Below are 17,158 nucleotides of genomic sequence, written 5' to 3' on the forward strand. Positions count from 1 at the left end.
GAACTAGAATTAATGTTTTAATTCAAGAATATCTTCAAAGTTTAGTTACAAAAAGTTACAAGATTATAATAATATTAAATGAAAGGTTGCACACAAATTACTCACAATTTCAGAAATAAAATAAAAGGGAAGAAACAAACCACACTGTTGTCTTAAGTGATTTGGGGGACGAGGCTGTCCCTAATGACGAACTCCGATTCAATCTGTACCTCACGATAGCCCCTCAGAAATAAACAAACACTGACCCAGAAGTCAGTTACAGTTTTCTGCCCGTTTCTCCAGGCACCCCCTCATCTCCCCCCATGGGCTGCTTTCAACCCTTGTCAACTCAGAGGGCATTGTCCCTCTAACTAGAGTTACAGATATTTGAGCAGGGGTTATTTCATTTAATCATTGCTTACTCCATCCTGTTTGGAGCTCAGAGATTAGGCCTGTGTCCACAGAACTGGACACTTCTTACAGCTGGCTAGGGGAAAGATTGGACACCTTGCTGGTTGGTCTGTCTCTCCTTGGCCCAGACCCCCTGTGGGGTTATAACCAGACTCCACTCTTTGATCCCTGCTTCAAGTGAGGAGACCACAGAAATTAACAACTTGTACCCTTAGCTAGGGCAAAAAGTAAAAACACTAGCCAGTCCATTACCTCTCAGCTATACAATTCGAAAAAAATTTCTCCTACAGAAACTAGATAGATTTCACATACATTGTAAACTGTACCATTGGACATTTATGGCTGGGCAGGAACACAGAACTTCCTTAACCTCTCTTTCAACCTATGTTCAAAGGGCTTGTCATTTTCTACACACAGATAACATTTCATACCAAGTTAAAGAGAAAAAAAAAAGGAACAACAAAAGTTACATGTTTATACCATGTGCATTCGGTGTAGTTATGCCCATGTGGATGCAAAATCAGTCTTTTCGCAACACCTCCCCTTTATTTCAGCACAGTGGCAGAGGCAACACATGTCTCAGTCACCCGTGCTGTGCCCTAACAGCTGTTAGCACCCTGCCTGGAATGGCTGAGCTAACAGTTCATCCATCCTGGGCAAGGGATAGGCATCAAACACTGTGGGCTTACTCAGACTCCTAAAGCCCACCCAGAACCTGGTGCCTTTGTCCCTCTGTCCTGTCTCCACAGAACTGGGGCTTACCATTTCCATATATAGCACCTGAGAACAAACATCGTCCAGGTCTTGTTCCCTGGGACCTATATCAGGATAGAGTGCACACCCAGACACCATATTTTTACAAATATGGTTATCATCCTCCTGGGTTGCTGGCTCAGGGGATGGGGTTTTCAGGAGTACAGGCTGAGACTCTGACAGACCCTTCTTAGCAATGTCAGCCAAGGCATTACCATCTATCATTACCTGCATGTCCTGATCTGGCAGCTCCAGGGGGCTGGACAAGTCTCCCCCCTCTGAAACCATCTTAGTACAAGGCAACAGACGGTGTAATGGTTAGCGTTACTGCCTCACAGCGCTGAGGTCATGGGTTCGATTCCCACCATGGCCCTAACTGTGTGGAGTTTGTATATTCTCCCTGTGCTTGCGTGGGTTTCCTCCGGGTGCTCCGGTTTCCTCCCACACTCCAAAAATATACTGATAGGTTAATTGGCTCCAAATATAAATTAACCCTAGTGTGTATGTGTGTATGCATGTGATAGGAACATAGATTGTAAGCTCCACTGGGGCAGGGACTGATGTGAATGGCCAAATATTCTCTGTAAAGTGCTGCGGAATATGTGTGCGCTATATAAATAACTGGTAATAAATAAATAAATAAATAATAATCTGCTGTTGCTGGTACTCCAGAAATCCTACATGTCCCAGCAGAAACATATGGGGAACATAACTTGTTCATTATAAATTTAGACATCATGTCTTGGGGACCAGACTCCTCTGTCCCTATTCTTAGACTAGCAATCTCTCTACCATCAAGAGTGGATTCTAGCACATGATTTGCCATATCAGGCCCCACGTTGCCTATGGTAACCTCCTGTTCACCCATAATCCTATCCTGTCCCTGGGCTGGGTTGGCACCAGCCCTTCTCTGGCACAAATAATCTTCCTCCCAGCACAGCTTGTCATAAACGACTGCACTGAGAGGCTAATCTGTTTGAATGCTTAGGAAGTGCAGGGGGGGTCAGCCTCCTGATCCATCTGAATAGCTAAGCTTGTCACAGAGGGCTCAAGGGGTGGGCGGAGATCTGCTTTTGTGTGAGTAGATGGCAAGAGGGGGGGTTAGGGGGGAGTCTGCAGAATCACGCAGGTCTCCCTCAGACTCGTGTAGGCTGTGTGACCTCAGTTGCCACACCCACCGCCCTCAGCATCACATCACCTGAGTCCTGGCTCACACTCTGCCTGTCTCTGACACACATTTCCCAGCAACAGTATTACCACAGATACCACAGATATTCAAAGTATTTGTTAGTTCAGAGTAAAGTTCAGTATGGCATAGGGGTTCCAACAGGCCATTTCTCAACAAAGACCCATTATCAGCCCCATTAGCATCTTTACCCATGCCCGGATGGTACCAAGGGTACCCTGAGGGGGAAGTGGCGTTAGCAGACTTCCTGACAACAGAACATTCCTCTGGGACCTTCAAATACCTTCCCAGATCTGTCCTCAGCAAACCAATAGTAGGCAAATGCCTCTATTCCCTAATGCCTTGCCCTGCTTCCCAATCCAGATATTCTTGAACCAGGGGAAAAACAGTTTTACCTTCCAACCCAGTAGCATGTGTGACAGTACTCTCCCTATACATATATCACTATTAGGGTTTCTTCATCATTCCACACTATGTCAGGTTCCTTGCCTAAGCCCACATAATTGTGGGAGTCCCCTCTGGCACCTATCCTTATTCCATTAAAAATATGCGCAATAGTCACGGGCATTTCAGGTGCTTTACACAGTCACATCCTGGCAAGATTTAAAACCATCACAACACCTGAGAAGAGTCACATGGTTCAATAGACTTAGAGATAGCAGGCACACAGTGTGACATCACTTGTCCAAAATCAGCCTTCTGCTCTGATTGAAAAGCTAAGTGTAATAATGTACTCATAGTGGGGGGGGGTGTTGTTCCTGTGTGTGAATGACTGTCACAGGGTCGATCAAGAGGGCGATATGCTGCAGCGTGTCTCTCCTCTCCCTCAGCCTGGGCTTTCTGCCAGTGTTTAGTGACCGCACACACGTATGGCATCATCCTCAGCAGACATATCATTAACCCATACAGCCTTCCCCTGGTCATTCCCACACATAGACACATCATCCCCAACAGTATCAGCATTAACCACATTAAACTGATCTAATGCATTTTCCTTGGGTACCTGTAAATTAACACAAGCATGTTCATCATTACATGGCATAATTGCCCCACTCTTACAAATAGACATTGGTGATTTATCGGGATCACTTGCCAACTAGGGGAGAAATTAGGTTAGTGGGAGAAACTGGCAACATTGCATTGGGTACATCACGTTCAGTCTTATAGATAGTTCTTAAACGATCTAGGTCAGTCCCAAATAACACATTTGTGGGAATCTTCTCCGACACTCCCACCTCTCTCACAGACAAAGTCTCCTTAGAATCGGCCTCCTTCAGTCGCCATTTCTGCGCAGTCTGCAGTGGTATGCTGCTCGCACCAACAGCCTGTCCCAGCAGGGCACATTGCACCTTGGGATGCGATATCTTGGTATCAAATTCCACAGTAGCTGGCGCTGGTGGGGGTCACCTTTTCCTCGTGGGGCACCCCGGTAGGCTGGGTTGTTGCTTCCTTAGCTGGTGAAAGAAGTTGTTGCAGGCAATACCTTTTAGCATCCACCCAGCGACATTGATCTTGCCAGAATGGGGTATCGAGATTTACCCAATCCTCTGCCTCTTCCAAAGTTGAAAACAACCCTCCAGGTGGTCCAGCAGTTCAGCAGATCTCATCTTACGAGCCAGATACAGAATCGCCCCGCGATACGGGCTGAAGGCATTGCATTCTTCATCTTGTGCCCACCTGAGCTGAGTGATCATCTCGCTGTGGGCATTGTTACTGCAGGAGAGACCTTGCAGCTGACATTCATCAGTTAGTTCCTCCGTACTCATCATGGTAAAATAGTCCTCAGTGTCTTGGAAAGAACACCCCAGCTGAACCCCTGGTGCTGCAATGGATTGGCTCTCTGCAGCCTCCCTAGCTGCCATACATCCTGCAGATTCCTGGAACTAACAGAGGGGTCAGATCTCTGTCTAGTGTCTGTTGTAATGTCCAGGGCCATCTGATTGCCCAAACCACAGTTAGCATTTGCTGGGCTTTCTCCATCAAATTCCCACAGGGGAAATGCTCTGGATGGAGCATGTTAGCATTCATGTCTCCGGTCATAGACTTGTGCTTGAGCTTGGCTAACTCCAACTGGAGCCTGCAATCAGCCTCCTCTTTACACTCTGCAGCCTCCCGGTCCATGGCTGCCTTACACTCTGCAGCCTCTGTAGTATGGAACTGGTGCACAAGCTGCAGTACCAAAGCCAGGTCGGGCTCTTTCACGTACTTAAGAGCAGAGTCTAGATATCGATCCAGCTTTGAGATTTATTCCATATCGCTCGCCCGTTCGCTAATAAGAGTCCACATCTGCGCCCGACGTTACTCTATTACTTTCCAGTAAGTAACAATCCAGTACAGGGTACATCCCAGACTACTGCAGTAGCCCCAGCCAATGCATCCTTTCCCTCAGCTTGGTGTTTTGCAGAGCTCCTCTCTGCCATGGAACTCTCTCTCTGCCAGGCACTCAGCTCTGGCCAGCTTCATGGTCGGATGGGTTAGATGTAAATTTGAGGCAGCTTCCATGGGCCTCACATTGATAACAGAGTTCACATCAGAGTCCAGATTTCTGCTATTACTTCCCGCAGTAAGTAAAACCCCAGTACAGGGTACATCCCAGCCTAATGTAGTAGCCCCCGCTGATGCACTCCTTTCCAGTATCAACTCGCTGACATCCAGGTATCCCCCTCATCTCCCCCATGGGCTGCTTTCAACCCTTGTCAACTCAGAGGGCATTGTCCCTCTAACTAGAGTTCCAGATATTTGAGCAGGGGTTATTTCATTTAATCATTGCACACTCCATCCTGTTTGGAGCTCAGAGATTAGGTCTGTGTCCACAGAACTGGACACTTCTTACAGCTGGCTAGGGGAAAGATTGGACACCTTGCTGGTCGGTCTGTCTCTCCTTGGCCTGTAAACCAGACCCCCTGTGGGGTTATAACCAGACTCCACTCTTTGATCCCTGCTTCAAGTGAGGAAACCACAGACATTAACAACTTGTACCCTGAGCCTTGGGCAATAGCCAGTACATTACCTCTCAGCTATACATTTCTCCTACAGAAACTAGATAGATTTCACATACATGTAAATAGTACCATTGGACATTTATGGCTGGGCAGGAACACAGAACTTCCTTAACCTCTCTTTCAACCTATGTTCAAAGGGCTTGTCATTTTCTACACACAACATTTCATACCAAGTTAGAGAGGAAAAAAAAAATAAAAAAAGGAAGAAGTTACATGTTTATACTATTTGCATTTGGCGCAGTTATGTCCACGCGGAAGCAAACTCCGTCTATTCGCGACACGCACCACTAAAGGAGGGTTTGGGGGGGCGGGTTAGGTTACTTAGTACTTACCAAAATTGCTGTCGGTATCTTCACTGGTGCCGGTCTTCCGGCGTCGGGATTAGAACATGCTTCCAGCGGTATCCCGATCCCAGCCCGTGATACCCTTCAGTATTGCAGGAGCCAGATGCGCCCGGATCAGTCAAACCACCAGAAGGAAGTGGTATTACCTTACAGGGAGACTTGCCTGTAGATACGTGATGTATCGGTGAGGTTGTTATTGTGCGGTCCTCAGTTCCCTGGTGAGTAACTCTTGTAGCGGAGTTCTGCGTGTGGCTTATGATAAGCCCACTGGGTTGCTTCAGCTAATGTGTAACTGGTATCAGAAATCACAATTCCACGTGGAGCCGGGAAAAAGTAGCAGTGATATACATTCACTGATTTAACTGTGGTATTAGACAGGCACATCCATACTGAATGGTATGTTCCTTTTATGAACCAAGAGAACTGTATTATATATTTGTCTATATGTTGATATGAAATAATATTGTTTAACACAAGATATATGTTTTTGGAATATCTACAGTCAAACAACAGAATTGAATTGATAATGTTTTTTATCCGCTTTGAATTCCAATGTGTTTACAAAACAAATACCGTATATACTCGAGTATAAGTCGACCCGAATATAAGCCGAGGTACCTACTTTTACCCCAAAAAACTGGGAAAACTTACTGACTCGAGTATAAGCCTAGTGTGGGAAATGGCAGCAGCTGGTAGTGCCCCCAGTAGTAATTCCCCCTGGTTGTGCCCCCAATAGTAATCCCTCCTGGTAGTGCCCCCAGTGGTAATCCCCCCTTTCAGTGCCTCCAGTAGTAATCCCTTTTAGTACCCCCTGTAGTAATCCCCCACTGGTAGTGCCCCCTGTAGTAATCCTCCCCTGGTAGTTCCCCCAGTGGTAATCCCCCCTTTTAGTGCCCCCTGTAGTAATCCCCCCCTGGTAGTGCCCCCTGTAGTAATCCCCCCCTTGTAGTTCCCCCAGTGGTAATCCCCCCTTTTAGTGCCCCCTGTAGTAATCGCCCCCTGGTAGTGCCCCCTGTAGTCATTGCCCCCTGTAGTCATCGCCCCCTGTAGTCCCCCCCCTAGTAGAGAGAGATGTGAAAAGAATAAAAAAAAATAAACACTTACCTTAAACTCCCGCTCCTGGTCCCTCCGCTGTCCGCTCCTCCGGCCGCTTTGCATGGGAGAGACGTCGTCTGACAGACTCTCAGCGGCTGCTGATTACACCAAACACACAGCTGCCGGCTCCGGCGGCTGTGTGTTTGGCAGTGTGTAGCGCTGACCGAACTCCGTCCGGTCAGCTCTACACTTGACTCGAGTATAAGCCGAGGGGGTACTTTTTCAGCACATTTTTTGTGCTGAAAAACTCGGCTTATACTCGAGTATATACGGTAGTCACTAAGCTTATACTCTGAACCAAAATTGATACGGTTTCAGATTTTCAATCATCGTCTTGAAACTAAATTTTGTTACAATACTGAGTTACTTGTATGAACTATATCAATGCATGCAAGATACCAGTGTTTGGTTTCTGCTAGTTGATCCTTTGGCATTTGCTATATCGAGGTGACTAGAACTACTAGTAAATGCCATATCGAACCGGAGTTATACATTAACAGGAGATATACAAATATATTTATTTCTATGGTATATTTCTCCACACTGACACTATTTTCACCTTTTTATTATAATATGTAGACTGGAATAATTGAAAATTATAATTTTACAAGGGCAATAAATAAAAGCTAAGTTTTAATACATTCATTACACAAAATATTTTTTTGTTGATGAGTCCCCCAAAAAGGAATTACTTTCTATTCTGCCTTTGCAGAATTCCCTTTTTTGTGTGTTTTAGTTACACTTAGTATCCATTACCCATAGCTTTAATTCATGTGCCACCTTCACCAGAGTCAACATTCAACTCTACCCTGAAATGATTCCTGCCACAATTAAGTGGAGAATCACTTTAAGTTTATTTCATTGGAATTCTTAGCAAGACTTACACACTATCCTGGACCCTCTCCCCACATTTTGGTGCTGTGCACTTTATTTTCTTTGTGCTTTGGTCTGTATGTACTAAAGCAACTGAACAACTCTGTATTAGCTTGTATAACAACCTCTACCTTTTAGCTGGTATGTGTGTTACAACAGTGATGTGAGGTGGGTAAGCATAATTCTTACCCAGATTCCCTTACACATTGCAATTGAATAGTCTTATTTAAGGGAAAACTCCCTCTAAGGAGGCAATTTAATTGTTTTTTATGTCGCTGTAATTAATGGGCGGCCAATGTTGCAATTCAATTGTTTAGTAAAGTCCAGGTTAGGGCACCCAAGACCAGGATTTATCGCACATTTCTGATCGCCTCCTTGGGAGGGGTGAGCAGAAGGCACCAGCGGCTATCCACACGCTAAAGAAGCAACAACTGAATTGCTCCTTTGGGTGCCCAGCAAAACCAGCCACCGACAAAAACATGTTAGCACTCATTGCAAGTTTCCTTCCCCAGAAGCAATCATTTACAAATGTGGAACTCCAATATCTACTGTTTGGAATAAGAAATGTAAATCTGGAAATACTAGCGCTTCTAGTTATAAAAAGATGATCATTCCATTACTTATATAATAATAATCACATATCATTGTGTTTCATTAGTTTTACTATTTAATTTGTATTAAAATAAGTAATTTTACCTTGCGCAAATGAAAAGCTTGATTGCTTATCTGAAGTAATGAGTAGGTGTTTACTTACAGTATGTATGTGAAAAAATGTTTTTTATACTAATACTTCCTTTTTTAGCTGTTACACTTTCACAAGTAGAACTATATTTATAAAACAAAGCTGAATTGCATTAGCTCCTAAGTTATAACTATATTTTCCCATTGACAGAAAAAAAAGCAGAGATTGTTCGCTTGCAATATGCAGCTTCCCCATGGGAGAGCAGTGTGGTTAGACTCACCGTTCTTGTGAAAGATGTCACCAGCACATACAGTACAAGTCTGAAGCTGGTTATACACAAACCTAAGATTCTGATCAAGGTAAGAGGAATAGGAAGTTAAAAATGCTGGACTGCGGAAAAATGCCAGTTTTCATGTACATCAAATGGATTGTAGTTATATTACCGCCTGTCGGAATGCCGACTTGGGACTAAAGGTCGAAATCTGACGCCTATCTTTAGCCTGACGACAAAATCCCAACGGCCGGCATAATGAGTGAAGGATAAACGGGGATTGTTAGCTCTTAGCCGCGGGGGAGGGTTAAGCACCACCGGGGGGGGAGATTAGGGTTAGGTGGCTATTCAGCAGTCGGTATGTCATACAGATTCCCAATAAATAAATTATCTATCATGTTTAGCTGCAAGAGGAGGCACTTCAATATCGACCCATTACAGCCATAATCAGGATCACAAACCCAATTGAAGAGGAACTAAACAGCTGCGTTTTGACAGTGTCAGGAGAAGGACTCATACACAAAGAGAGAGCATATGGGTAAGTTTAGCCTAACTTCTCTTGCATTTACTATAGTACACTGGATAAAGCGATGAAAGACATTTTAAGCAGCTTTTTGGAAGTAGAAAATAACAAAGGTATGTTATACCATAACTCTTAACTCTTTTTCTTCGAGGTCCATGGGGTCCACAGCCATTACATTGGGGTATGAATCCCGGTCACCAAACAGTTAATACAAACAAGCTCTCTGCTCCCAGGATACACCGGGTTTCCTCCTCAAATACCCCACCCCCTGCCTCAGGTAGCCAGTTCGTTACCAAGCTCAAGCAGGCAGAGACAAACAAAGGGTAAGAAAGAAAAGACCCATACTTAAGAGTCCAGACTCTCAAGAGAAGAAACTACGGAAAACCTCCCCCAGAACTACAGGTGCGTCTGGGTGGGTGTCCTGTGGACCCCATGGACCTCGAAGAAAAAGAGTTAACAAAGTTATGTTATACCAGAACTCTTTTCTTCTTCGGGGTCCATGGGGTCCACAGCCATTACGTTGGGGATATCCCAAAGCACTAACCCTATGGGCGGGGACGCTCCTGACTCTCGGAAGAGAGGAGAATCTTACGCCCGAAGGAGGCATCCTGAGAGGCATAAAATTTGACAAAGGTATGGATGGAAGACCATGTGGCTGCTTTACATAATTGCTCAGCAGAAGCACCCCAACGGGCCGCCCATGATGGACCTACTGACCTAGTAGAATGTGCAGTCACTGAATCCAGCACACGCATACCAGCCTGTGTATAAGCCAATGAAATTGCCATGCGAATCCACCTGGCCAATGTCTGTTTATTGGCTGGCCAGCCACGTTTATGACAACCATAAAGCACAAAAAGTGAATCGGACATCCTCCATTTGCTCGTGCGTTTAACAAATTCTCAACGTACGGACCACATCCAGGGAAGCCTCACCTTGCGAGAGACTTGTGCCCTGAAATGCTGGAACTACTATTTCTTCATTAATATGAAATTTAGACACCACTTTCGGAAGGTAACCCTCCCTAGTACGTAGTACTGCTCTACCTTGATGAAATATCAAGAACGGCTCCCGGAAGGAAAGCGCAGATAAATCAGACACTCTACGTGCAGATGCCATAGCAAGGAGGAATACAGTCTTTGCTGTTAGCCACTTGATGTCTATTGAATTTAAAGGCTGGAACGGAGGAGCCTGTAAAACCTTCAGAACTAAAGTCAGGTCCCACGGAACAACCGGGGAAACGAAGGGAGGTTGAATCCTCAACACCCCCTGAAAAAAGGTCTTTATATCCGGTCTCAGAACAATTTTATGTTGGAACCAGACTGGAAGAGCTGACACCTGTACCCTTAAAGAGGCCAGGCGTAGCCCTTTTTCCAGACCGCTTTGAAGAAAATCAAGCACTCTGGAAATCAGGAATTTATGAGGATCATACCCTTTCAGTTCACACCACTGAAAGAAAGTATGCCAAACCCTATAATATATACGGGCTGAGGATGGTTTCTGTGCCTTCAGCATCATCCGTATAACAGACTCGGAAAACCCCTTTTTTCTCAAGACGGAGGCCTCAAGAGCCATGCCGTCAAAGATAGCCGATGAAGATCCGGATACCAGCAGGGACCCTGTAGCAACAGATCCGTTCTCAATGAGAGAGGCCATGGAGTGTCTATGGAGAGAGACCGTAGATCTGTGAACCAGTGCCGTCTCTATTAATATGACGGTGCTGCCCTCTTGTTTGATCTTTCTGACAACTCTGGGCAAAAGAGCAAACGGGGGAAACAGATATACCAGCTTGTAACGCCACTTTACTGTCAGGCGTCTACAAACTCGGCTCTCGGATCTCTTGTCCAGGATCCGTACCTGGGAACCTTGTTGTTCCTTCTTGATGCTATCAGATCTATTTCTGGTAGACCCCACCTGTCCACAAGGTTCCGAAAAACCTGTGGATGTAGGGCCCATTCCCCTGCATTTATCTCTTGCCGACTGAGAAAATCGGCTTCCCAATTCAGAATTCCTGGAATGAACACGGCAGATATCGTGGGCAGATGAGTCTCTGTCCATACCAGGATTCTTGATAAATCTCCAAGGGGGCACGAGGAGTCGGGCCGCCTTGGCAGAGGTAAGTAGGCGACCGCGGTGCGATTGTCCGACTGTATCTGCACCGACCTGCCCTTTAAGAGTTCCTGAGCCTGCACTAAAGCTTTGAATATAGCTCTTAATTCCAGGATGTTTATCGGTAGCCGGCTTTCCGTCACTGACCACTTTCCTTGGAAAGTGTGTGACCCCGTCATCGCCCCACAACCTTGAAGACTGGCATCAGTTTTGACCAATGTCCAATCCAACACCCAAAAGGGGCGACCCTGCCTGAGATGCTTTGTCTGCAACCACCAGGTCAGGGACAACCGTACCTCTGGAGAGAGACGCAGCAGCTGAGACCTGATCGTGCGGTGATCCTTGTTCCAGTGAGACAGAACGAATTGCTACAGTGGTCTGGAGTGGAATTGAGCGTATTCCACCATCCTGAAGGTGGCCACCATCGACCCCATGTCCTGCATGGCTACTAGAACCTGCATATTCGTGATTGTAAGGCAGGGATCTTCTCCTCCGGTAGATATATTTTCTGCACCACGGAGTCCAATCTCGCTCCCAAATGGCACATTGTTGTACTAGACAGGGTGACGACTTTTGCCAGTTTATGATCCAGCCGTGACTATACAGGCATGATACTGTCAGCCTCAAATGATCCTGTAACTGCTGTGGGGACTGCCCCAGCAACAGGAGGTCGTCCAAGTAAGGCAAAATCCTGACGCCTTGGTGTCTGAGGCATGCCATCATCACTGCCATCACCTTGGTGAATACCCGAGGGGCTGTGGACAGGCCAAACGGCAGGGCTGGAACTGAAAATGTTCCTCCCCTACCGCAAAACGAAGAAATTTTTGATGAGCCTGTGTGATTGGGATATGAAGGTAGGCATCCTGTATATCTAAAGGACACCATCCATATAGTCCCCTTGCTCCATTGCCAACACAAATGACTGCAATGTTTCCATCCTGAACTCGGGGGCTCGAACGAATTTGTTGAGCTCTCTCAGATTCAGAATCGGCCGGTATGACCCATTCGGTTTCTGAACCAAGAACAGATTGGAGTAAAACCCCTCTCGGAACTGGTTCTCTGGCACCGGAATCACTACTTCTGATGCTAGTAAGGCAAGAATAGCCTTCTGAAGGGCCAAAGCTCTTTCTGAACCCACCCGCGGGTTTACACAAAAGAATCTTTGAGGAGGAGTCCTCCAAAACGTCAGGACGTACCCTCGGGAAACAACTCCCCGAACCCAGGCATCCTCAGTCATGAGGTGCCAGGGCTCTGAGAACCGAAGCAGTCGGCCCCCCACCCTGGGATCCCCCAGGGGGAGGCCCGTCCCATCAGGCCACTGATTTATCCTGGACCCTAGATCCTGGACATTTGTTCTGCCAGGGCTTCCTGGGTCCTGCCTTTCTTAGTGGAAATCTCGCTGAGGGCTGACCTTTGGCCTTGCCCTGCGGCCGAAACCCCTGAAAGGACGCCCTCCCCAATTTAGACGAAGTTGCTGATGGCAAACCTGCCGTCTTTGAGGCTGCCATGGAGGATACAATTTTGTCCAGTTCTGGACCAAAGAGAACACCTCCTGTGAATGGAAGGAATTCTAGGGCCTTTTTGGACCCGGCGTCTGCCCTCCAATCCTTCAACCAGAGGATCCTACGTGCCACCACGGACTCAGCTGAAACTTTAGAGGAAAGGATCCCTGCATCCAAGGCGGCATCACCCAAATAAGAGGCCCCTTCTCTAATAAAGGAGATCATATCCAGTTGCTCCTTAGAGGCATCTGGTAAAGACTCCGTTAGAGCAGTGGCCATAGCTGGGCGGGTGGCCGTTCCTGCCAGCGAAAAAATTGATTTGAGACAAGTCTCCAATCCGTGGTTTCCTTCAGCGAAACTGCTGGGATTAGCAAAGTGGTACGTTTAATCAGCTGTGCCACATGTGCATCAACTGATGGTGGATTCTCCCACTTGGCACAGTCCTCTGCTGGAAAAGGATATAGAAGCGCCATTCTTTTAGACGAATGGCTTATCTTATCCGGACGGACCCAGGCTTCCTCCTAAGTTCTGATAAATGTTCAGACTTTGGGAATTCTGCCTTAACCACTTTCTGGCGCTTGAACAGGGGAAGCGGAAGATCCCCTTCTTCGATATTTAACACCGATTTTACAGCCCTTATCAGAAAAGGGACATCGGCTACTGGGAAATGATCATCACCCCCCTCGGAGCTAGACTCCTGTGCTTGTTCCTCGGAGGAGGCACTAGAGTACTCACCCATGTAAGGCGGTACATGGCGCCTAGATTTAGGCTGCTTTGGCTTGACAGCCTGAGGCTGAAAAAACCCCGAGGATGAAGCCATAACCTTACCAGCACCAGGGTCCATCCAAGGCGGCCACATCATATACATAGGATGCATCTGCTGAGGCAAACCCCAAACCGGTGGTACCGGGGTAGCCAGCTGTTCCACCACCTGAGCCATAACCTGAGAAAATTATGCCCAAGGAGGCTCAGGGCCTGAAACAGGCAAATTTAATTGGTGTGGTGGCTGTCTGAAACAGTTCCCACAAAGCCCATTTTGTAGAAAGTCCTGTGGGGACAAACCTGCCTTGCAGGCTACACAGAATATCAGCAACGGGGCTCCCGCCACCTGACCCTCAAACTCCTTAGACATATAAATTATGCCACTGGTTCTGAGTGTATATGTGCTGCTTTCTACTCTCAACCCACACACCTGTAGCAAGGGAAGGGGAGTGACAGCATACAGGAATTACAGTTCTTTTACAGAAGAAACAGTATCCATAAACAACAATCACATGTCATGCATAAATACTCTGCGAGCCATATGCATATAAGCTCTCACTACCACAATCAGCCCAAGCTTAGGTAGGATAGAGCCCTGTAAAAACCTAGACCAGCAGTAGGCAAGGTATACAGGGAGACTGCCCAGTGTCCTCTTGTAGGAGCAGCGTTCAGAGAGCAACTGACATACACTCTGGCTGCCCTATATGGAGGCTGGGAGGAGCAATCCACAATCAACTGTGCCACTGAACTAGCGTGTGGATTGGGGGAGGGGCCGCCGGGGAAGCGTACCTCCCCTATTCTGCTTGGACCTGCCCGGTAAACTGACCTGGCCGCCGCCACAAGCCCCGGCTGGTCAGGAACATCAAATCCCGGCGGTCTAGGCTAGGAGAACGTATGCCTCCTGACTGCAGCGCACCTCCGGCCAGTCGCACCGCCGGAGGCCGGACTGCCACGTGGTCTCGGCATCAGCGGCCGCCGCAACCACCTGCTTACCTGCCATCCCCTTGATCCGGTTGCGGTCCAGGGCATGAGAGCCCCTGCCGAATCCAGAGCCATGGACCTGCCAAGGCTAGCAGTGCAGCGCCGGAGGAGGTAGTTGCAGCGCGTGGCCGGTGCGCCTCCAATCAGGCGCGAGGCTGCTTCCAGGACAGCTCAGACCACCTGCTGAGATAGAGAGTAAAACTCTCTCTTTTTTTTTTGTTACTCGTCTGCAGGACTGCTCCCGCAGTCCCACTGTCTATGTGGTGAACACACCAAACAGGAAGAACTGGCTACCTGAGGCAGGGGGTGGGGTATATGAGGAGGAAACCCGGTGCATCCTGGGAGCAGAGAGCTCGTTTGTGTTAACTGTTTGGTGACCGGGATTCATACCCCAACATAATGGCTGTGGACCCCATGGACCCCGAAGAAGAAAGTAATTTTCTGTTTAGCCTAGCTCTGACAATAAATGTTACGATCAATGAATAGGAGTTCTAGGTGATGAACTAAAAGCGGATTTTCATGCAAAATTTACAAATAATTTGTAACATTAATGTATTCCTCTCTATATGCCTTTTTGTATAAAACATTCCCCCCTCCCCTCATCCAGTTTTGTATGGTTCTGCAGTAAGATTTTATCAGGGTGGTATTATTTGTAATACAAGGCACATTTTTTAGTAATTATATATATATATATATATATATATATATATATATATATATAATCCTCCCAAGTACACCAGATCGGTAGAATTTAAAGGGGTTTGCTATTATATTTAAAGCTACTTTGTATTAACTATGGGGGACTAGTTCCTCCCATAAAGGAGATTAGATTGACTGATCTATAAATATCAGGAGGCATCAACATGAATCAATGATCATTGTCTGAGAATGCTGACCAGATGTTTAACAACCTAATTGCCTTTTTTCCTTTCTCTCTATTAATTACAGATGTGATAATATTGACCCAGGGAGTGTAGGTGAATACGGAATCACTTTTTCTCCAAGTCAAATCGGTGTGCTAAAATTGTATGTGCGATTTAACTGTAGACAGTTTTGCGATGTGATATGCAGCCATAGTGTGGAGGTTCTGCCATTGGAAATGACTGAACATGTGAAAGCGGGAAGCCATGTGCTCAGAAAACTACCAATTCTTGCCTATTCTTCAACCAATACAGAAGACATTTCGCAACAGCTTCGATAACCCTAGACCCAGCAGCTCTCATTGCATATGATTTATTAAAACATGATAAACAGAGAATGGATAGTTTGAACATGCTTAGAAACATAATCAAAGTACTTAGAACAAATGTATTAATGTGTCTGAAAATATAAAAATTACACATTGCGATATATAAAAACCTTTTCAACTGAAACACTGTCCCTGCCACTGTCTCCACAGTTTATACTTACACACAAAGAGCTATACAAGATAGGCAGATAATCTTAGAGATTAATTGATAGTCAGCTATGCTGGGTACACAATACTCAATATGTTGTTCAATTAGCCAATGAACAACATATCGCATAATGCATCTGTGTACATAAGAGGTTTGTGAATGAGGTCCTTCACAAACCTACTGCATGGGCCCTGCAGCACAGCCGATGCAGATATATATCTTGCAGGTATTTCGGCACATTTGGCTCTATGTACGTGCAACCCACCGACTGCCCGTACACTTGCTGCAGGGACCAGTCGACAGACATCTCAATTTAAATATTCACCCAGTTGTGATGTCAACTCAGAAATGCAGAGTGGCAGATCGGTAAGCCAATACACACTTATCAATCGGTCACTCCGTCTGCAGGTCCCTGGGTTAGGGGACAAGGCTCCCAGGTGAGTTCCCAGCCTTAGAAAGATGTACAATCAAAAATAACATTAACATTACAAACAGACTAAGGAATATATCAAATAAAGAGCATTCACTTAAAGCAAGTATTCTATCTTGCAGCAAAGTGGTCCCTAGATTTTAAACACAATTTCTGTTTCACACACTCAGAATTCATTACAGTACTATTTACAGATTAATGTAATAAAAGTAAAATTTTAATTTAATAAATTTACAGAAATATAGCACAGCATTCAAGGAAAGTTGCAGGTTTGTTTTCTTTTGTATTGCTTGAACTATAGAGAGCATATGCGGTTTCATCCCCTGAAAATGTATTACAGCTCCACTTATAAAGTCTGATGATAGATGATAATTAGGGATCAATACAAAATATAAAACTGACAATTTGCAAAGTAGTGATCTGTGTGAATGGACACCCCTCTTTAGTTCAAAAGACAACTATACAATAAGTAAGCACAAATTGTATTCTCATTTAAGGTCAGTATATGTTAGTGATGATGGATTCAGTAGGAAGAGACAAAGGCGATAGTGTCTACATTATGAAAACTCACATAATAAAGCTCTGTTTTATTATTTGCAATGTGTGTCTCTTACTGGGAGGATGGAGAATAAATCAAGCTGCAGGTAATAGTAGAGAGCAGGTAATAGTAGAGAGACAATCAAAGCTCTGCCTTAGTCTTCCCCTTAATAGCAGTGTTACAGAAGTCTCAGCACAGGTTCATCCTTTCATTTTGGAGAATATGAATAGCACCAATAGGTTATCACAAGGATTAAAGTAGCTCTAGGTATTAGGTCCTCTGTGATAACTGCCATCCCTGTGCACAGCTGGGCTTACAAA

General features: G+C 45.8%; 1 protein-coding gene across 1 annotated transcript in view; it reads left to right on the forward strand.

Annotated features, from left to right (window-relative positions):
* LOC148512614 (protein 4.2-like) overlaps positions 1-16,864 on the forward strand; it is a 55,352-nt gene extending 38,488 nt beyond the window's left edge. The window contains exons 15-17 of the mRNA XM_088481888.1: positions 8,536-8,684; positions 9,001-9,134; positions 15,422-16,864. Coding sequence (XP_088338014.1) covers positions 8,536-8,684; positions 9,001-9,134; positions 15,422-15,674 — 536 coding nt within the window. The 3' untranslated portion in view covers positions 15,675-16,864. The remainder of the gene's footprint in view (positions 1-8,535; positions 8,685-9,000; positions 9,135-15,421) is intronic.
* Positions 16,865-17,158: the final 294 nt, after the last annotated feature.

Source organism: Taudactylus pleione, unplaced genomic scaffold (genome assembly GCF_031769625.1).
Source record: "Taudactylus pleione unplaced genomic scaffold, aTauple2 ptg000279l, whole genome shotgun sequence".
NCBI classification, from domain to species: domain Eukaryota; kingdom Metazoa; phylum Chordata; class Amphibia; order Anura; family Myobatrachidae; genus Taudactylus; species Taudactylus pleione.